At 37.4% G+C, this 23666-nt stretch overlaps 1 protein-coding gene across 1 annotated transcript in view; it reads right to left on the bottom strand.

Annotated features, from left to right (window-relative positions):
* Nucleotides 1-4314: 4314 nt before the first annotated feature.
* BMT2 (base methyltransferase of 25S rRNA 2 homolog) overlaps nt 4315-23666 on the bottom strand; it is a 36324-nt gene continuing 16972 nt past the window's right edge. The window contains 3 exon segments of the mRNA XM_029963536.1: nt 4315-7392; nt 12142-12256; nt 19224-19397. Of these exon segments, the coding sequence (XP_029819396.1) occupies nt 6763-7392; nt 12142-12256; nt 19224-19397 (919 nt within the window). The 3' untranslated portion in view covers nt 4315-6762.

Consider the following 23666-nt stretch of genomic DNA (forward strand, 5'->3'; position numbering starts at 1 on the left):
CAACATTAAACAACACTAAAGATACTACTTGGAAGAACTATACATTAAAAATCTGTTTACTTGAAACAAAATACATACCATATACTTAAAGCAAATGGTTATTACCTGAAGTTATTGCAAATTAAAAGTTCTTTGGATCTCAACTGTGTATTTTTACAGTTTTCATTATTATTAGCATTTTATCAATATTAACTTAATTCTGACTTGTCTGGTTTCAAGATCTCACAGTGTTTCTCCCCTTACTTTTACCTACTGTTCCTCTCAACCTTTAATCTGTTTTTACATTATATAGGTAACACAGACCTGTTAGCTATCATATTCCAGGTCATGATACTTTAGGTTTCGCAGCCCTGTCTGCAGCCTCACTGTCTCTTGCACTACAATCAACATTTGTTTTATGGACAACTCAAACCATTTACTTCAACTGCTACACATGCCCTGCCTCCAATTCTCTCTTGTTCAAACTACGAACATAGAGGAACAATGTCCCATCTCCTTCCAACCCACAGCACTGACGTGATTATTGCTATGCTGAAGAACATCTGCCATGCCATCCTGTTTATCTTGATTCCTGAGCCTTTCTGGAACCCCTCCAAGTCAAGGGGCTCACACTATATGCATTCATTTGGACAACAGCCCCACAGAAGCAAGCAGAAATGAGCCCTTTCTCATATGCAAAGGGCGGAAGATCCCATCTAACACCTGACTTAAAATTTTGCTGTGATCAATAAATTATTTTCTGGTGGGATAGGTAACACGAGCAAACTCCCTTGCAGGCAAGCAGCTACTGTGACAGAAAACTGCCAGGCGGATTTTTGCTGCCATCACACCATGAGAAATACGACAGAGAAGCTCCCCTGCTGCGTTCGGTGCCGGGGCTGGGCAACACATCTGTTCCTTGAGGAAAGACACAAATGCTGCTTGAGCATAACGTATTTGCAAAATGACAGCTTGGACTGTGAATGCAATCTCCTCTTCCTGGCTCCACCTTCTAAACAATTAGCAAAAATGTCCAGACCTAAACCATGCTATTAATCATTAGCATTTTTCTAACCAAAATACACGGTCAACTTTTTGGTGAAGAGGAAAAGGTGCATTTTCATGATTAACGCATCCCATCACGCAGCTATTACCAAACACACAGAAGACAGCAATTCAATTTTAAAGAGATGTTTCAGTAACTGATTTATTCTCTCAAACATAGCTACTTGTTAGTAATTTCAATTAATACTTTGGCTGTTTACACAAAGACATGGGGAGTGGTGGTGTTTATTTCGTTTTAAACTAATGGCCTTAAAGTTTTGGGTTGAACACGAGCTACATATCTCAGCAAATCACATTTAAATTCCAAACAAAATGTGGACGCCCACTTTTAAGTATTTATCAACTTTTGCAAACATAATTTAAAGCAAAACCTCGAGTCTCAGCACAGATTTAGAGATTAAATTATCTAAAACCTTTTCAATATGTAAAGTTTTTACCCTAATTTGTCTAAGAAAGTTGAAAAAAGTACCAAAACCCAAAGTTGGTTTAATAGTTTATCTTCGGCTGACTTTACGTCCAGGTGAGGCCCACTTGAAGTACTAAACCCAGTTTAGTACCTACAGCTTTATTCTTCCATTTTAGTACTTTTTTTTTTTTAACGCAATTCTGTAAGACTTTTTTTTTTTTTAACAAAAAGCCGTATTTAGCTAATATATCAACACAGCAGCCTTAACCCCCCGATGAATAACTCCGTTAGTTTCGAGAGGTCACGACCGTCGCCCGACAGCGGATCGCCGGTGCCGGCGCGGGGAGCGACTCCCGGCAGTGGCTCCATCTGCTGGGTGGCCGGCCCGCGCCGGGGCAGGTCGAGTGCCGGCACCGGGCTCCGCGCCGCGGGTCCGCGCAGGGGGCCGCCCCCGGGACGCCGCTGTGGCCGGCGGTCCCCGCGCCCGCTGCGGGTGTCTGCCGGGCCGAGCCGCGCTCGGTGCCGGTCCCGCCCAGCTCCGCGGCCCGCCGCTCCGCTCTCACCTCCACAAGGCGGCCGGGCCTTCCCGCCCCCCCGCCGGACGCCGACCATGTCGAGCCCGAGCCGGCGCCTCCCGCTACGGGCCGCGCCGAGGCTCAAATGCCGCCGCGGCACCCGGGCGCGGCCGGACAGAAGTATTTGAAAAAAAACCCAAGCAACAAACCACCAAAACCCCCAACGAAACCTATAAACACCGTCAAGTAGTGCTTAGGCACGGAAGCGGGAAAACTGTGTTTGAATTACGACTGCAAGGCCAAGTGAGCCCTCTCCATCCTCTGGCACGCGGGTGACTCGACCACCTGTGTTTCCTTACACTGTACGGCGGAAATGCACGTTTTGAATTGGCCCTTGCAGGCAGGTGGGCAAACAGCGGGAAGTTCTGGATCTTAATAGCTCCACGGCTTAGCGAGGCAAACCAAGGGGAGTCTGAAAGCAGCTCAGACAAATGCTGTGCAGTGGCTCTGTGAACTGCAAGTGGGCTGGGCTGCTGGGGAGATACATTCTTTGTTGCTGTAATTGCTTCATCCCTTACTGTGCCCAGTTCTGGGCTCCTCAGAGGAAGCGACATGGAGCTCCTGGAGTGGGTCCAGCAGAGGACAACAATGAATGACTACGGGATGGAGTACCTCCCTTACAAGGACAGGCTGTGGGAGCTGGGCCTGTTCAGCCTCAAAAAGAGATGACTGAGAAGTGACCTCATCAACGTGTATAAATATCTAAAGGGGAGGGTGCCAAGAGGAGGGACCTCCAAGGGGCTCCCTGTGGAGGTACCAACCACTGATGAACAGGAAGTTCCACCTGAATATGAGGAAGAACTTCTTCACTGTGCATGTTAATGCACACTGGAACAGGTTGCCCAGCAAGGTTGTGGAGTTTCCCTCACTGGCGATACTCAAGAACTGTCTGGACATAGTCCTGTGCAACATGCTCAAGGATGACCCTGCTTGAGCAGGGAGGTTGGACTAGATGACCCACTATGGTCCCTTCCAACCTTAACCATTCTGTTATTCATCACAACTAGCCTCTTCTGCCTCTAGTCAAAGAGTACTAGGGCTGACACCCTTAAACATCTGAATGTGACCGCCTGTCTTTCCTGCCTCAATCATTCAGACAACTGATTCACAGGAATGTCAGCTGTCTCCAGAATCATTACTACTCTTCAAATTTTAAATAGAATAGGCCAACAGGCCTAAGAGTTATATGGGTTAAAAAATGACAAAAACAACAACAGCCATAAAAACTGTAACCTTCCCAACCAACCAACCCCACAAAACAAAAAATCCACAAGCTGTTTCCCTTTAACAAACAGAACAGTGGAACTCTCAGTTGCTTAGGGAAGGTCACATGCTTCAGATGCTTTACCATCATTCATAGACAGTATTTCATTAGTACTGTATCTATCCAACTGTGATTTAGGAATACTCTTCAGGCAACTATTGACACTTCTTGGTGAATATTTTACTTAGAAAGTAAAAAAACTCAGCAAAGTTTCTGTGAAATCAAACCTTTCTAAAAAATCTTCTTGCTATTCTACAGGTCCAAAACAATTGAGAAAAAATGAGGAAACAAAGAAAAACAAGCAGAAAACCTGCTGCTGATTCATGGAGATATGATTAAAAGCCTTAGAATGATCACACTTTTAAAGCATGTCAGCAAGACTCCCTGAAGCAGAAAAGGACAGAAAGGTTCTGCAGGAAGCAGTACTGAGCACAGCTGTGAGATGCTATTTACTGATTCACTGTCAAGCAGAAGACCAGAATATACTAGTGAGGCTCTGCTGTGCTGGGGACACACTTCAGATCTGCTGAAATTGAATCTTCCCACAGTCTGGATCTGAGAAGGAGCCTTGAATTTTCAGTGGCTTTCTTTTGTTATTGCCATCCTTTTCTCAACACCTCCAGTACTCAGAATCAAGATGTAGAAAAGTACAGCAATGACCTCAAAGGGGCAACCTACAACAGGTGCTACAAAAATATTTCAGAGAGATAGAGAAGAAATTAAGAACATGTAGTGAGAGATGAGAGTAACTGAAATAGAAAGAGATCAGTCACATCCTAAGTGGGTAAGCAAAGAAACATGATACAGGATCAACTGGAGGAACTCCAAAAGCCCTTCTAAAAAGCAAAAACTTCAACTGAGATGTAGAAGCTGAAACTGAAGTACCAAATTTAACATCTCTACAAGACAACTATTTTCTTGATGATAAGGAAAATAACTCTGCATTGATTTCACTGGATTTCAGCATAAGCAGATTGTCCAGAAAGAAAAGACAATATCTCCACCCCAAAGAATTTTTTAAAATGTTTTCAGTTTTTCAGATGTTTTTTAATAAATGTGCTTTGTTCTGAAAAAGTAGTGACATAAAAGACAACAGAAATGCAAATACACATTTTCTTCATTTTCCTCTCCAGCACCTTAAGAATGAGAGATCTCTTGCACATGCACAATTTTCAAATATTTCATAACCTAGAAATATTCTTCTTGAACCAAAGCCAAATATACAATAACTCCTGATACCTCCACTTTATTGTTCAGGGAGGTATAAGTATTTATGTAAATCCCACTTTCTTCCTCCACCACAATCTACTGTCCCTTGTGAAAAAAAATAATACAAACCAAAACAAAAAAGGAAAAAACCCCAAACAAACAAACCACAAAACCAAACCACCAATGAACTCACTTTGGGTATTTAGAATGATAGTCAAGAAAAGTAAGCTGTTATGAATCTCAGGTCCCTAACCCACAATGTTGTCACAAACCTGTCAAAAAGGTTTGAAGTTTGAATGTTAGTATTTTAAACCATTTTGGGGGGGGATAAATCTTAATCTGAATTGCCTTTTTTTTTTTTGTATTAATCACAAACCAATTTACATTAGTCAATGCCAACATATATGTTTTGTGAATCGGGACTCTTGTATGTCTAAACATAATTCTTTTTTTCATCAAAATATAATTGTTTGGTTTGTATTACCATATCATTTAGATTGAATGACAAATTTGAATCAGGTATTTGGGAATGCTTTAAATTCAAGAAGAGACACAAAAAGCTTATGTTAGAAAATACAGCACCATAGTCCAGACCACATTTGAGTGTAAGCTAGACCACTGCTGATTACTCTATGCAGGAAATAGTATAAAAGAAAAACAGGTAGGTTAAAGTGTGAAAGTTTCAGTGCAAAATTCAGTGGAAGGAGTAAGTTTCATTTTCGTAGCAACCACTGTAAAATCCACACTACAACTTCAGTTTATCTGGTAACTTCTGTATTATAGCTACAAAATGTCAGGTTAATATGGTGTATTTCCTCACAACCACCTGTGAAACTATATTAGTATTTTTTACCAATTTGCTGAAGTTGGACTTAAAACCATGACATGGCACCTAGTTCAATTCATTTATTAGGCACTTACATATAAATTTAACAGCCTAACATTCAAATCTGAAAATTCTGGCCATTATTTTTAAATGGAGGGAAATCTAAGCTAAACTCATAATAAATCCTCCTTTATTTTAACCACTGAACAGAATTGGTTTTTCTTGCAAAAACCCAGAGATTCATTACACAAGTTAAAATAGATGTAAAAATAGATGTAACAGATGTAAAAATAGATGTTCCATCTCCTTCCAGTGCAGACCAGTTCTCAGTCAGCTATGGAGTTTTTATTTAACTGAACAGAAGATTTTTGGGTCCTAATAAGCAAACAAATGGTGTATGTTAACTTCACATGTGTGGTCTTAAATGTATTTTGCTTTATGTAAATATGTATATCCTTGAAAAACTTGTATGATTATGTTCCTTTTTACAAAATCAGTCTGTAGTTACCAGAAAACTTAGAGGAGGTCTACAAACAAGTACAATTCAAGAAAAAGTTGTTTGTTTTTAAATGCATAAATAATTTACTTTAAAACATGACAAAACCCACCCCGTCTCCCCAAAAAACACAGTTGGAAGTGAATACAGAACACCGTAATTGGGGAAATACTGATATATGTTAGTGCTTGTACACTCATAAAATTGCAAAAACGTATTCCAGCTCTGAAGTGAAACATAATTGTCTAGACGTACCATACTTCTCTGGGGGGAAAAGCCTCTTCAGAAATCTCGTGTCTAACTGCTATTTATGCAGTGAAATTACACATGTATAATTACGGAATGAATATATTCCAGTATTTTGGTGTTATCTCAAGAGGGCTGCAATAAACATAAAATCAAATGTGCAAGCATTATAGTTTCTCCAGCCCAGGCTTAACCAGAGTGAAACAAATTTTGGAAAAAAAGTTTTGTTCCATGATTAGAGAAGGGACATTTGTAACCAAGTGTCTTAACCTATCTGCACATTTAATTAAAGTGCAAATTATTTCTTCCTACATATACTTCTCAAAGCCCACCAACTCCAGTGCCTTAAGCTCAACCACACTGAGTTAAAATACTGAAACAACATTTAACAAATTAAATAGAATTCACACTTCACAGCACTAAAGAAAAGAATGGTACCTTTCTGGAAAAAAATTAGTGACACAAATCTAAAGAAAGTAACAGCAATTTATGCTATGACATGAGTCATTTGCATAAAACTTGTATTTTTTTCACTTTCATACAAGAATAAATTTTAAAATTCAAAAGTAGAAAAAAATAGCAAACTCTGTAAACCTTTGCATTTTCTTTATGCAAACCATTTTTGTGTGTTGAGCCCATGTTAGTATAGCAAAATTAGTTAAGCAAGAGGTTTGAAAGGGCATTTCAACAACTACATTAACTTAGAAGCAATATAGGATCTTCTAGCTCATAGAAAGGAATTGAACTAGACTGGCTTTCTCCAGAGTCTGAGTCATAAGGAGCATCAGGCAGCTCCATAAAACCGTAAGCTAGCTGTTCGTCTTCTGTATCTGATCGAACATAGCAGGAAGTGTTGGAATACTCCTCATCCTCTATACTGTTGAAATCCTGTGGGATATACAACATTCCTGGGTAGTTCCTGCTAACTAAGTCACTGGTTGTTTGCAGGGAAGTTTTTCTAAATGCCATCAGGTGCATGTGAGAAAACTTAGAATACTTGAAGCGTTTAAAACCCAAGGACTCTATGGCAATTTTCCAGCTTTTCATCATCATAGCCCGGCGATTCTGGTGAGATGAATCAGGAGTTATTACAAGCAATAAGCCATTTAATACGAGAAGTTCATGTGCCTTCTTGCAGCATATCCATCGTTGGTAGGGTGATGGAAAGTAAGAAAGGAGGAGTGAGAAAACGACGACATGGAACAGTTCTCCAGGTAGAGAATCAATGGGATTTTTCAGTTGTTTAAGAAAGGCATCTATAGCATCTTGTGCCAGTTGGAGAGGTTGCTGAATTTGAAGATTTAGGAAGTCACATTTGTATACGCTCTGGTGGAATAACAAAAACAGAAAACCAAGCACCAAGGTTAGTTTAAAGAGCAAATACAACCAAGACCCACATTAAAATCAATGACCTCTCAGTTCCCTTGAGGAAATGTCAAGCCTGCTGAACATTCCTCTTACTATTAAATCAAGCAATCTAAAAGATAAATTTAACACACATGCAAAATTTTAGATGTGCAGTATTTTACTAGAGATTTGATAGCTGAGAACTGTTAATATAAAAAAAATATTTAGCTCAAATAGAAAAAGTATAAATTCAGCTATCTCAAAAATGATTTAAGAACTCAGATAAGCCTACACTGCTTTTTTTTTTCCAGGTGCTGAAAGCCTTTTGCAGGAAATGAGTAATTAGAAACTAAATTTGAGACCTCAGTATTTTCTACCAGTTCTTTAAAAAGAATCCAAGGAACTTAGTAGTTTGGTCATTTGGGAAAAAAGTGTCATTCTTTACTAGTACAGGAATAAAGAATGGTGAGGCAATATCCATTATAAAGTTACAGAACACTGACTGCTTTGCAGCAGTGATATAGGTACATGTTTTAACTTTGTTGTAAATGCAAAATGTAGTGGTAAACATTTGGGCAATTATCAAAATAAGGTAAGGACTACAAATCATTGTACACTCAAGCTGTCAAAGACAGGAAATGACAGCACAATACAACATACAGAAGAGTAAATTCTTAGCATCCTTAATCACAAAGCATGCTATTTAATGAATTTAAGTTTTGACTTACTTTATATCATCAAAACCTGGGACTGACTTTTCATAAATATGTATTAAAATGTATTAAGATATAAAGTTTTGATCTGATAGCAAAAAAAATTTAATTAATGCCTAGAGAACGTGCAGTGAATGACACTAAACAGGTAAGTGAATGTCAAAGCAGACACAAAACACTCTGTGGAGCACATCTGAAAAGTTACACCTGCTGCATTTTAATACCATGAAAATATTTGTAATGTGTTTTATGAAACAATATTAAAAAAAGATTACTAGAACACTATTGCAGAGGTGTTCATTAAGGAACTGATATGCACAATTGTTTCCAAGTACAAGATAATGTAATTTCTTTATGTACGTAAAGAAAAAATGTAATTTAGTTATATAAAATCACAATCTCTCCTGAGAGTGAGCAGAAAATTAGAAAAAGTAATCAATGTTAAAAAAAATCTGAGATTTATTTTTCATTAGCTTTAATCTTGGCCTTCAATATGTAAAAATCAAGAAAAATATTTGCATTATGTGGCTACAGCCAAGAAATTTTAATTGCAATCATTATACTTGCAGGGCTGTATTATGTTTTCTTGTAATACTTAGAATAGGAAATTAACAGTAGCAATTTCATTATATTCTCTTTTAAGTTTTAAAAGAAGCATTTGAAAACTAATTGTTCAGAGTGACATACCAACTTTACTTAGAACTTCAAAACTTAAAAGACTTAAAAAGTTAGTGGTTACACAAATACAGTTGAAAAAACAATTTAGACTGCAAGTATTTCTGAGTAGTGGAGAAATACAAAGCAGTTATGCAGAAATAATGTTAGACAGTTTCAGGACTAAAGTATGTTTCGAGTGGACTCGGAATTCTGTAGGCAGTTTTAGGACAAAAATGCTGCTAAACTGGAGTTTGCTACTAAACTCTAGATAGGGAAGTCTTGAACTGATGTTAAAGTCCTCACAGATACTGAAACACCAGTCATATCTCAGTGCATCTGCTGACATTTAGGAACACAATCCTACTTATGTGAATAATTTTCACAGATATTTCACAAAATATTCTGAGTTGGAAGGGACCCTCAAGGATCATTGAGATACATATTCTAATTTTTAATTCCAGTACGCTTCCAAACTCTTTTTTTTGTCTGACTGTATTTACTCCAATACAACATCTGCTGCATATTCAGCATGTTTTGTAGCAGTATGAAATTTTACTTGGATTTTCCCAAAGTGAAGATTCTCCCTTCATTTCAATCTTTTCTTTTTTTTTGTAGATAAATTAAACTCCTCTAAGAAAACAACCACTGATTCTGGACTATCTGTGTTTTAGGCAAAATGTTTGAAGGAATAACCAAGAAAGACTCTAGGTTGTGTCAGATTACCCCAGCCTTAGTTTCCCTCCTCCTAGTTTCTAATACTGCATGTTTCCCTCAGTGTACCTTACACCAAGACACTGGAAATGGGTACACACTGCCTAGCTAAAGGAAATATTAATCTTTTCTTGGTGCTGTTCCCCTCTCTCTCTCAAAACTCAAAACCTTTTAATGGAAATATATTTCCATATTCATATACCTACAGTTTACATTCTTTGTACACAAAAGAGATGCTAACATTTTGAAGACATTAATCCATTTGTTACATAACTAACATTCCAGTTCCTCTCCTAGTATTTCCACAATTATATCCTTCTTATTCCTCAAAATAACTGAATTATTTTACTCAATTACTTAGTCTATATCCAAAGCATTTCTATATGCAGAAAGTGGATTAATCTACTTTTATTAAAGAAATTATTTAACCCTCTACAAAACTTTATTCAAGACACTGACTCTGTAAGAAGACTCTGTACTTAAACTTATGTTTCAAAGAGTACTTTGGCATCTTGCCTAAGAGATCTGCAAAATCAGAAAATGTTACCAGTTCTATTCTCAGCTTCTACCACAAGTTATCAGATCAATTTTTCAGGTCAGAAGATGATATTAACTACCGTAGCAAACCTCTAGCTATTATTTAAAAAATCTTAAATCAGTCCACGCAACTGCTGGCCTAAAGATAAATTTATTCAGGAGGTTATGGTGCCGATACAGCTCATAGCAGAGTCATCTTCAAAACATCAGGCCTTATTAATTCTGTTTTGGAGGTAGGCCTAAGCTTATTCTAGCACATGCATTTGACTGTGCAAACTGTACTCCATGTCACTCCAAGAACACTTTCTATTAGGTTTCAAGGTGCCCTGAACATGCCAAAGTACCCAAAAGAATGGAGTAAGTTAAGTCAGCCAGAGAGAGGCCTCACAGTAAATATGTGTGTAGCTACATGTACAGTCACACTCTGGGAAGCTCCTATCATGAAGCTATGGTACTATGTCAGATGACAAGAAATCAATTATCACTCCCTTGTACTGAGAGAGAGTCTAAAGAACTGGTTAGTACACAGAAATTGTGTATGTTCCTCCACTAACTCTACAGAAGTTACCTTCCTGAGGCTTTTCCAGCAATCCAGCTTTCTTATGAAAACAGAATGATAGACTAGATAGAAAAATATTAACTATGCATACCCAAAAATTAATGGTTAGGTTCAAACGATATAACTTTAGGTGCCGAGGCTCCCATTACAGTCACTGGAGAACTAGTCAATACAAAATCCAATTAATCTCATCATCAAACAGCAGACATTTAGCTTTCACTATTTTTAATAGATCTCCACTAACTGTAATAAGAACTTAGAACTTGAGATGTAGACACTGAAGATCTATGTATCTTAGCTGGAAATTCACTTGCCATGTATTACCATTTTGGATGGTGGTGGTGGCCATTTCAGTGGCCTGTGTCTCTTGTACATGCTGTGCCATGCCCAACAGCCCTATGCAGATGTCCTACAGCCTCTGAAGTGGTGGAAGGCAAGAACATTTGGGCAACTGATGCCTATTTTTCAAATTAGGCAAGATGGTGTCCACTTGAAGTTTGTGTTTTACATGAAATTAATATTGAACTGCTTTTAAAAGCAATTAATCAGACTCAGATTTTTAAATAACATCTTTCAGTATCTTTAAGTATATACACAAAATACAAATTAGGTGTTAGTGGACTAAACGTGGTAGCCAGAACAAAATACCACACATTACACATGTAAACCACACTGCAGCAAATAAGAGAACACAGCTTTCAAAGTAACTGTGTTATTTTACTTGTACACTTCTTCTCACCTCTCCACTTCTAAGGAGGATTACCTTAGGCCACAGATTTTAATAGAGTCTGATTTTAAACTGTAAGTGGTCAAGGTGTGTATAGTCAAAGGCTTTTCTGGTTTCTGTCAGAAATGTATATCTGTGTCTTTTTCATTTTTATTCCACTTCATCATTTTGCTTGGTTGATAAATGTGATTAGCGCTGACAAAAGTTGGGTCAAGAGCAGAAGACAGAAAGAACATATGAATACAGTAGAATTAATGCATTTGAGAACCTTACTGCCTAGAGAAAATGAAGCAACTTACTCCATATGTGCTGATAAATTTGTCCTCTGGATTGTGAAAGTTCAATAATATTACTAGCAATAAATAGAAATGCTCCCTTATAATGCACTTCTGATTACTAAAGCTCCCCAGAAAAACTCACCAACTATAGTCACTGATCATTTCCTTCCGTCAGCGAATGCAGCTTCTGAGAGGTTCTTGCCTAAGCATAAGCCTACTTAAGTTTTATTTATGCCTTTTAAAATGCAAGGATTTATCTGAAATACCATTAAAAAAAAAGACGGCTACTAAAATTTTCCAATTTTAAGATTAATAACGCCATTATAAAGGCATAGTTCTTGAAAAATATATTTTTAAAAGAAAATACAACTAGGGTTTAGAGCCTGTTCATGGGAAAGGAAGTAGTAGGAGTGCCACAATTCCTATTATAGCACAGATATTTTGAAAACATACTTAAGTATTAAATATACTTTTTTCATAGTAATTTTGAGACATTCTAAAAATCTGAGAATCAACTTTATATTAAATTCAGCAAACATTACATACCTCAACAGCTGGAACAATGTCTATGCCAACTGTCAGAAATTCTTCAAACTTCAGAAATGGATTAAAGCAGCTACCAACATCAAGTAATCTGATCTTTCCCAAGGAGTGAAGGAACCTAAGAAGCAGCAAGAATTCAGTTTTATCAAATGTTATTTTTAAAACTATATTCTCAATTACAATTTCAGATAGCTAATGCAAAAAATTCTCACAGAACACCATAGTAGTGACTAATAGAAATGAATGTCTTACTTCAGTTGCTGAGATACCTAAAGAACCAAGCTCCTTCGGTAAAAGCAGTTGGTGCTCAATCAGAAGAGTCTTGTTCAGAGCAGCTGTAATATTATTAACTTGTGTACTTGTAGTAAGTAAATAAAAAGGCAAATTGCGTGTCCACTAGACAGGTTTTCTCTTATTGCTTTGTGTTTCTCACTTACCTTTTTTGTGGTATTTATTGGTGTTGAAGTCATACTAGACATCAGAGTTAAAACTGCAGGAGTTGAAAAGGGAAACTGGCAACACTATGAACTGTGTAGTTGACAATTTCATTTTAAAGGACATCTGAAGTCAAGTGGCATAATTGGTTTAATGAAGACAAGAAAACACATTCCAAGGTAAAAACCCCAGCAACTATAAATGAAAGCATTTAGTTATTCCTTGCAAATTTAAAACAATATTTTATTTGCTTTATGTTAGCTAATTTTTAACAGATGACTGCTGGAGGTTCACTCCAATTCTGTTCCCAATGGATGCTGTGAAAGAGCTAAATCAGTCCATGCAGAGCCACAAACATAAAAACTAGCTGTTCAAGTTGTAGGGAAGTTATTCTAAACATTTAAATGAAATGAAGTATCTCCTCAAAACTACTAGGGGGGAAAAAAGTCTATTCCATGCCATGCATTCAATTTTCTTTTTGAGAATCCAAAAGGTTTTTAATGAGAAACAGTCAAAACCAGCCATCTAGTTTAGGAAAGAGGGTCCTAAATCAGAGTATTTCTGAACTACTCTAAAATAAAGATTTATCCTGTAAGAATTCTGGGGAACATCTGCCACTGTGTGATAACCCTATTCAAGGTGAAATTATAAATAAGAAGGCCAATGTCTGTAATGCTAAACACTTAAATATGCTATCAAACAACAAAGGTAAAAAAAAAGGGGAGGAGGGATTAACTTGAGAAATCATGACTTCATTACTTACTCCTTAGACTGATAGAAAGAAGACACTTTAATAGACAATGGTGTTCCAGAATGCTACAGAGATGCACACATACCCTTTCAAAACTTCATGGGAAATGAGAAACAACAAACAAAAACCCCACACTGAATAACTGGCCCATCATCTTCTCAAACAGATTCCAAAACTTACTGAGTTAAAAAAACAGAAAGGTGATCAGAAAGAAAACAGCAGACTGAAGAAAGAAAAAGAGGACATTCTTGTACTGTCTGGTAGAAGTCTCCATTACAGCACAGCAGAAGATATGCTACAGGCTGGCAAATGAGATTTGCCTTTTCTTTGGAAGCTCTGATGTCACCTATGACCAAATGGAAAACCAATCTGAAATGCCTTTATGAAGATAAAAGACACCATTGTTCTTTTCTTGAAGCTAAATACATAGTTTAAGGAAAAAAAAAAAGATGTGTGGCAACTTTTGAGGACAGTGACTGCTGACTTACCTCTGAAAGCATTCTTACCTTCTAAAGGATAGCCTCCTTTACCAAGGCCCAGAGTAACATTCGTGGTCTTCAAGTTTGCAACAACAGGCATTTTTTTCATGACTAAGGCAGTTACTACCATATATAATGTAGCATCAGGTAACACCAATGCACCTGTACAGAAGTACTGGCAATCAGCTGTCTTGTCATTGTTTAAAGGTTTTGCCTTGTCCTGATACTTATCTAACCTGATATGCTGCACTCTTGAAAGAATTACAATTAGAATGTTGCACTCAGTTATCATGAATATTAAGGACTCAGCTGTTACATATCCTACAATCAAAGACACATTTTTTATTTTCCTTGCATTCTGAATTTAGAGACCCCTGCTGCTTATTCTTTCTTTGCAATTGCAAAAAACCAGTAAATGCTGGAGTTAAACAATTCTGTTGCAGCCCACGTGTACAGACTCTACACTCACCTGTTCTATAAAGCATAACTTGATGACTGCATCCACATAATTAAAAAAAAAAAAAGAAAAAAAAAGAAGAATATATACAGCACTACTACCACCACCCAACAGTTTGAGCTCTTTCTATTAGATCATTTACAGGGCTGCATCTAAAATATTTCCATGATGATTTGTAACATATTAGAACATCCAAACTCCATTAATAGAGGCAAACAAAGTCACAGCTTTCACAGGGACTTCGTGGAGAAGAGAACGGTAATAAACCTTCCAGTAAGCAAATTTTGTTTTTTGCTTCAAGTTTCTATAGCCAAAACCAATTGTGATCTCCAAAATATCACTTGTCATGTTTCTGGGAAAGAGTCAGCCCTAGAGAGATAGATAACTTCAAAAAACTTTCAGAAACAGATCTGCAGGGCCAGTGGAGTCCAACCAAGCCATGGCGGTACTCATAGCAACAACAAAGCAGTAAGGAATACTGCAGAAAAAAAAAGCCTTTAGGCAACAATAAAGAGACCTAGGCTCTCTGGGCTCTTTCCAGACTCCCAGTCACCTCCCAGAGAGAGGATGTTGGAGAAGCAAGAGAAAACATCTTGTTGCATTTGGCAGAATAATAATGCCAAGTTTAAGTATTTTGCTTCTATATGGAAGAGAAGACATCCAGGACTTACTTCTCTCAAAATACCACCACGACCAAGGCAAACAATGCAAAAATTATCTTTTAGTTAAAACTGAAAATATTACCAAGCTACTCCGTAAGTCAGTACCCAGTGCGATTTCAGAATGAAGAGGACAGCAACAATGTTTCCAAGCTTCGATAACAATAACACTGTAATCTGTGCAACAGGAATTTGCATAGTGTTGAGGCAGATCCTGGTGGCCATAAATCACAAATGTGGACTGAGATCAAGTAGTGTCTTTTCCCATATAAGGGTAGTATGAGATTTCTCAGACCAGCATATCTCCTTGTCTATCAGATGGAGACACTAATGGCAGATTCTCACCCATTCAAACACAAAAATGTATGTCTTTATATGCTTGTGCTCCATATGAGAGTCCAATACGGTAACAACAAATCAACAGACACATGAGACCACAGCAAACATAACGAGAAGGAACATGGCTCTACCGTGCAGAGAAAACTTCCCATAAAAAAGAGAGACAGACTCTAGAGATCTAAACATTTTCCTTTAAAGTGTTCAATGAAATAGAACAAAATTAAGCCGCACAACCCAGAATCACCTAATTTCCAGAAGAGCCCATTTCACCTATGGTAGAGTGAAGAAAATCACGATGATGTATTTATTCTGTCTTCCTATTTACAAAACCTGTATTCTTTGCTGCAGCGTTATTTTTGACTGCTTAAAGGGGGACACTACTTCACACTGCTACAGCATTGGAGCACATTTCTGGAAACCTACAACTCTGTATTCTGAACTAAGCAGAAGCAAGAACCTCCCATCTACACTAATGCACAACTAAGAGATTTGACACAGGGCAAATTCACTCTGATAAGTGTGTCACATCTAAGGAGTCCTGTAGTCTATGTTCAATATATAAATATACTTTGAAACCACAAAAGTAGCAGATTCAGATGCTCACTTGTGTCTTGACTTCCTGTTGCTTGTCAGGTTTTGCTGCCTTTTGGAATCCTGGTACAATGAATCACTTAGTAGCAATCCTCAGATTGCCAGTTATCAGTAGGAGCAGGATGCTAATTAGGTGCTTAAAATAATTTTGAAACTGTTAAGAAGCACTTAGATTCTGTTACCAAACATACACAAAGAGCAAGGACCACTGATTCCGGTGGTCTGAAGATCACCAGTTCAGATACCTACTTTTCAGAACTTTAACTCTTAAGTCAGATTCCTCAGTGAAACTGTAACTGTTATCTATGTGACGATCACCGACCCCATAAGTCACTGATTTTGTTAGAAATGTACTCTTGCTGAATTAATTGTTAATCACCCTTCAATGTCCTGTTTCCTAATGATTTTCAGTCAAGGCAACATTAAAAACATGGGAAGTACTTTGCCACTACAAGCAATCTCCAAGCATATCTTGAATCCTAAGTTCTTTAATGTAGGTAGTAATGTGCAGGTAGAAAACCAAAATGCAAACAGTTAAACATCAGAAACTGGTAAAGAAGGAAACACAACCTGGAAAATCAGTGCATTTTAAAAACATCCCACACTTGTTCAGTTTAAAAACTTGTCCCTGCCCATGGCAGGGTGATGGGAACTAGATGATCTTTAAGGTCCCTTCCAAATCAAACAGATCTATGATTCTAACTTGATTGAATGGACAGCAGCTCTTGATTATTAGCCCACTTAAAAATACATCTATTATTCAACTAAGTGCTATGTACAGGTAAGTAACATTTTCTCTTGGAAGTAGATAAAAAGAGAACAATGGCATGACCATAAGAAAAGTCACCTAATCTCTGACATAATTCACTTCAAGTGCTGATGTCCTAGTTTACAGTTTTAAGTTACTCTACTATTTATCAAGGATGGGATGGGGAAACAGTTCAGAAGCCCTATGCCGCTGCCAGAAGAGCAGAACCAAGATATACATAGGGTTCTGAGTGGTAACACTGGGAGGCCTCAAATCTTTCATAACATCCACATATAAAGATATCCAATGGGAAGGTCTGTCTTGCTGAGACACACATGAAAGAAGGAATGTACTGTCAGAGATCAAATCAGCATCTGAGAAGAATCCATACTAAAAAGTAAGACTGCTCAATTTGACAGAAAAAGAAGAGAAACAATACTCAGAAAGAAAACAAAGGAGGGCCTGATTTATTGAAGGGAGGAGCTGTTAACCAGCAAATAACAGTCACTTTTATCTTGCAAGATTGAGTCACTTTGATGCTCAGCTTCACAACAGATGCAGTTGTAATGTTAGAGACATTAAAATGTCTCTAATCACATGTAGAGAACTCATTCTGGGATGGAAGGAAGTACTGTGGACAATACCTTACTTTTCATATAGACGAAAGTAAAAAAAAGACTGCCACATTAGTTATTTCTGAGAGAACTCATCAATTTTATTCTGGCAAAGAGGTGAGCAACATGAGCAACTGGAACTGGGTTCATCAAAGTAGCTGACTTTCTGATCTGCAGCAAACTTTGCGCTTCTGGTTCCTACAATATTTCCCACCATCGCCTTTAAGAGCTGAGTGCCCGAGTGCCTACTTCTCTCCACTTCTCCCAGCATCTTTTTTACTAGATGGTGAACTTTCATTACCATTTATTACCAAACTACCTTTGCTCCTTACCAAGCACAGGACAGTCTCTCTATAATAATTTGCCAGTACAGGTAAGTTCAGGAAGAGTTCTTACCTGGTTTTAATACTACTTGAGAGAGGATTATATATGGAAAGAAAAAAATTATTGTCTTTACACTTACCAGAGTAAAACAGAAGAGTCACAGACTTAGTCATAACTATAGACAAACTCACAACTCCTAATTGTAATACTACATGATTGGAATGTAGATTAGACCACTTATACCTTGTTGATTTAAGGTCTGTACAGCTACTAAAAACCTTACTATCATTTGTAGCTTACTCAGGTAAGTATTATAAAACTTGCCTTTGCCAAGAATGTCTTTATGGGTGTATACATTTTTAAAGTTTTGAGAATGAAAATAAGAATAATCATCACTCACTATATTAACAAATACTTTTAAAATAAGTTATAAAATTTCTCAATAACTACTTTCTATACACACTAGTCAGAACAAAAGGGAAGGCTACAGACTACTTGAAGCAAGAAGTAATTCCGGTGAAGTTAGCTCTGCAACAGCCACTATTAACTGTACAAAGTATGAAGACAGAGTGCATGCAAAGACAGCGTTAATGCTTTTTGACAATGCCTCCCACTGGAAGACAAACGAGCTTTAAGTAGTGTATGATCATCGAACCTATTGATTTAAACAAACATGAGAGACACAAAAAATACCAGTTCCTAAGGACAAACATGTGCTTATAATAACATCAGCAACTTGTTCATTCTTTTCCTAGCTGATACTACATCTAACTTCAAGTAAGTGCTGATCACAGAAGACGTGCTACAATAATGAGAAAAAAAAAATCTCTTTACACAACAGAACAAAAACCCAGTACTGTGGGCAGTTCTAAGAACTGGTCTATAAAGAATATAAAACAAGTCATAAGTGTAGCATATACAGACTCTATGCTTATGCTTTCATTATTTCATTGTATTTGCAAAATATGATTTTTTTTTTCCCATCACACACAGAATAGCCAAAAACATGACCCATATTATTTAGGAAAAAGAAACAGAGGGTGAGACTTCACTGAAATAATATAGTTAGTCCTGAACACCAAAAATAAAATTCTTACTTGAGTGAAGGTCATAAACAAAATTAAAACTGTTGTTAGGAAAATACCTCAAGGATACTACAACTTTTGCAGAGCCAGTCATCGGAAAGCTAGCACATTAAAAGTTAACGGTTGTAATTCAAAATTGCTTTTGAAGTATATAATTGGAATCAAGAGTTTCTCTGCAATTATTTATGAAGAGAAAGTTTTAAGTACTCTGATATTTACATTTGGCACTTAATACTTACATAAGCAATTGACTTTTCAACAGTGCTGAACAGCCATTAGATTCTAACTTAATTAACATCTCCCTTATTTCACCTCAAGGTTTAATATAAATTGCATTGCATACCAATGACATACTAAAGTGAAACTGCTCTAGCACTTAAATGAAGATGACTAAGTTGTCATTCTCAAGCAATTTTTTTATGGCATCCACCAAAATATACTACAACATAAGTAGTTCTTGAAATGTATATATTCATATGAAAATGCCCTTTCTTAACTATTAAAAACACATCAGACTGATCTAATGAGTTATGGGGAAAAATGTCAGTGTAAATTCTAAAACTCACAAAGGGGGAAAAAGTCAGGAAAACAAATAAAACTTACTCTTCCGTCATAGTTTCATGATTCGTCAAGCCAAAGTTTGGCAAAGGATCTTCAATCTTGGGAGTCTGAGGAACATTTAAAACTGGAGTGGTCTTAGAAGCAAGAAGGGCTCTTTTTTCATCTTTCTCAAGTGCTTTTCTTTTTCCACCATTCTGAAAATATTCTCGGCATACACTGAAAAAACAGAAAGAAAAATTCCCCAGGAAAACTGAATGCTCTTTTTGGTCATTATTATAAGTAAGACACAAACCAAAGGTTTGAGAGATACAAGTGCTGTCAGCTTTTAAACAAATCTGGGTTTTACTGCAACTTTGGTAAACCAGCTTTAGAAAGGATGTGATACGCCCAACAACACATTTGAAGTCCAGTGGTGGGGTTTTGTATTTTTTTTTCCCCTCAAATTAGGCCGTAAGTCACAGTTGAGTAAACAGATTCAAGACAGTTTTATCTGGATAGACCTTTAAGCAAGACAGCAGAAGTCTTGTCAGAACATCACCAGAGGGTAAACTGCAGCTGTCACCTGAGCACCACAGTTCTCCACTATGGTGCGAAGAGTTATTAAGTAGCTCCCCGTAAACACAGAGGATTTTGAAACATCTGTGTCTTGTCAGGCACATAATATGAGAGAAAAGAAACACAATCCAGGGTTATGGGCTGACTTACATTCACCAGTTATGCAGTATTTTTAATTAGATGTACCAGCCAAGTATTTGCATGGAAAGTTTAACAGAAATAGTACTTGTTTGAATAATGTTTTCTGAACAACCCACTTTTGTGATGCTTTCTTGAAATTCATTCCATTTTCCTCTAACAAAGCTGTAGAGGTTTGAAGGAAACATTCCAGAAAACATAAATTCAAGCGTAGTATAGTAATATCTTATACAAAGCAGATTCAAGATAATGGTATTTCAGATAATAAATTCAGGAATGGACATGTTGGTATAATGCTGCATTTAAATCACAAATTGCAACAAGGACTTGGAATACACGTGCCTTATCCAAACTTTTTATGGTATTTTAGGCACCAAATATACACCATATAAGATGTGAAGGATAAAAAAAAAAAGTCATTGGAGTGGAGTTGCGTTACGTTTCTTATGGAAACATACACAGTCAGACAGGTACAGACAGAAGTCACGTTACTCCAAGACAGGTAGGGAAGAAGCACCTTGAATCAGAAATGTATAACCACAGAATCAGTAAGGTTGGAAGGGACCACAGTGAGTCATGTAGTCCTACATCCCTGCTCAAGTAGGATCATCCTAGAGCACATTGCACAGGATTGTGTCCAGACAGTTCCTGAATATCTCCAGTGAGGGAGACTCCATGACCTCTCTGGGCAGCACAGTCACTCCCACAGGAAAGAAGTTCTTCCTCATATTCAGGTGGAACTTCCTGTGTGTCAGTTTCTGTCCATTGCCTCTTGTCCTATTGCTCAGCCCCACCGACAAGAGCCTGGCTCCATCCCTCCCTTCAGATAAACACACTGATGAGGTCCCATCTCAGTCGTCTCTTCTCAAGGCTGAACAGGCCCAGCTCCCTCAGCCTTTCCTCAAAAGAGAGATGCTCCAGTTCAGGTTGCAATACTACCAGACATATAGACTGTAAAACCATACCAACGCCATCCATTACAGATTGCACATATGGAAAGACAACAATTCTAAAATCAAAAAAGTTAAAGCAGAAGGAGCCAGTCACTTAAACTTGGCAGGAAAGAGAGTTAAAAAAAAAAATCAATAAGCAAAAGAGAACCAAAGAAAAACACTTGAATTACTGTTGGTATGCTAATTAAAGTGTATTTTACACTATATTGGATTATTTATTTATAAGCATGTGATCAATTTAGAACTATTTAGTTCTATGTGTCATTTAGTAAAAAAAATGAAACTTGGAAAGAAAAATTTTTTTCCTCAATTTGTCAGCTATTGGTACCACTTCGTTAGCACCTTCTAGTCTCTTTATTTTTATTCTAAGTCTTTTCCTTATTACATCTCTTAAAACATCCAGAATCAATGGCAGTTTAAATAGTGTTATACTGCCATTGACGCTGACATATAAGCCACAACACAGTTCACAACCTTGGGAGAGTGTATTGTTTTTTTCCTCCACTATTCATGTTATCAATTAATTCCCTAGAAGCTGGTAAACTGCCCAGCTTAACTCTTAGTGAGCTGTTGCACAGGAGAACCACCTACTCATAAAGTACAGTATAAATTCCTCTTGTCACTGACAAGGCATTGTTTCCTCATTTTTGGTACTGATGCAAATCAGTACTTTTTCCATCCTTCTATCCCTGTCCATCATGTCAACTGAGTTCTCATAATTCTGTATTCTTCTCAACTGATCTTGCTCATCTGCACATAAGACACTACCAGAATCAACCACAAGGAGAAGCATCTTCTACTCCTTGGTTTTCCCTGGTGGACAGAGGGTAAGAGCCACAGGAAGGCCCAAGAATGGATAAAATTCTTCATGTTCAGATCCTAGTCTGCATACCAGTGCAGTACCATGAAGTACAAAAAAACCTCCAGCCAAATCCACCTATCCAAACAAAAAAAAAACCCAGGTCACAATGCACTTCATAACCACTGAGGGTTATCTCCCTTTTATGCTTTTCTGAAGACACAGTGATTCTGGCACAATTACTGCATGTTGCCCTTTTGGCTCCTGAGCCTTCAGAGGAGCTGCCTATGTACTCCCCCTGTGGAACTGAACCACACACCCACTGTGGGGTAACAGTGAGCATGTGGGCAGGCACTGTGTTAGTAGCTAACCAGAAGTAATGCACTCTGTAGTTACCCCACAGTAACTTGTTGATGTAGTCACATGTTTAACTTCATGGCCTTTAAAAGCTGTCATTGGTCACTGGTTTTGAGTATGCAGTTATATAAGATTCTGCATTTAACAACTGTCTCAAGTAATGAACACAGCATCTCAATTATCCACAAAGAGAAAATTAAGGAATCTATTTTATAATTCTGAGAACTGATGTGGCTCCATTTTTAACTGACATTTAAACATTCGGTCTTTAATGACACAATATTAGGTCTACAATTAACATACCTGCTTGTGAAGAATTGTGCAATGTAAATGCTACCTGAGCTGACACTTGCTACAGTTCACACAAAATGTGAAAAAAGTATTTCAGGTCTAAACTGTTTTAAATTTGCTGGCAGAGATTCAGGTCGGGTTTCTGGGTGAAGTGTGCAGTTCATGTTGTTGCTTTAAAAAAGAAACAAAAAACCCAAACCTGTGTATTTCCTCAATGAAACTTGTTTTCAGTAGTTCAAATCTCAAATGGTAAATAACCTGTTCAAGCTGAGCCCCCTGCTCTGCCATGTGGGTTGGACACGGAAAGGAGATCTCAGTAAAAGCCAATATAAATACTTAATATTGTGTTAATACTCTCCAGCAAGAAAAGAGAAGCTTAGTTTTCAAAAAGAGTGATGACCAAACCTAAGCATTTCAATAGAATATGTAAAGAAAAAAATGAGGGTGCCATTTCCAAAAAACACTATATGAAATTTAAAAGCCGTGACAGAATTGGTGAATTAAATTAAACTAAATTAAATGGCGTGGTCAACTTTTATCATGGCAAAAGGCAGCTTCTGATAGATGTAATCAATGCTTGAGGATTTCAAGCACTCAATTTTACTGGCTGACTGACACAGTCCATCTCTTTCCTTCTGCTTTATAATGAGGAAAAGGAGAGCTTGACTCATGTTCCTTACAATATTTACTAACCAAAACCTAACACTGAAGATGACTTTCAGTGAGGACAGAGAGAAATAACAAACTTCCCTTCAGAGCTGAAGGGAAGTCTGGACTTCCCATCATGGTTTCTGCCAGCAAAACATTTCTCCCCTCCTCCCACACGCTGAGGAACAAATTTATAAATGTCAACTGTCAGAGCTGCTAGCACGAAAAAAATAAAACAGTAAATGCTTCTACAGGTTTAACCCATCCAACACCTCCCAACATCCAAAGTGAAAGAAGGGAGTGTCAATTGCCCTTGTACACATTAATCATACCTATAAGAGCAGAAGTTTCCTTTGGACTGGAAAATATTTTGCGATTGTCATGCACACACAGCTTCAGGCTAAGGAAATTCAGTATTCAGCACAGGTGAGAGCAGTAGGTTTCTCAATGTAAAGTGTTATAATTTTTTATCAGTATAATTATATTTTTTTAAACTTCAAGTTGAGAAACTTGTATACAATACATTTTTCCATTTTGTTTTTGATACTTGGTCTCAGTTCTAGGGTTTTGAGACATTTTCTTTTTGAGAAATGCAACTAGATCTGTAATCAGATGTTTCTCTGGTGGTGTGTCCACCCCAAGCCAGTTTCTGGAGGAAGTATCTTTTATTATGAGAGGATTCAAAGCATTTGAAAATAGCCAGCAGTTATCATATGATCATTGCTCTAATTAGATCTAGTGTTC

Source organism: Manacus vitellinus, unplaced genomic scaffold (genome assembly GCF_001715985.3).
Source record: "Manacus vitellinus isolate BGI_N305 unplaced genomic scaffold, ASM171598v3 scaffold_5_pilon, whole genome shotgun sequence".
Classification (NCBI taxonomy): Eukaryota; Metazoa; Chordata; class Aves; order Passeriformes; family Pipridae; genus Manacus; species Manacus vitellinus.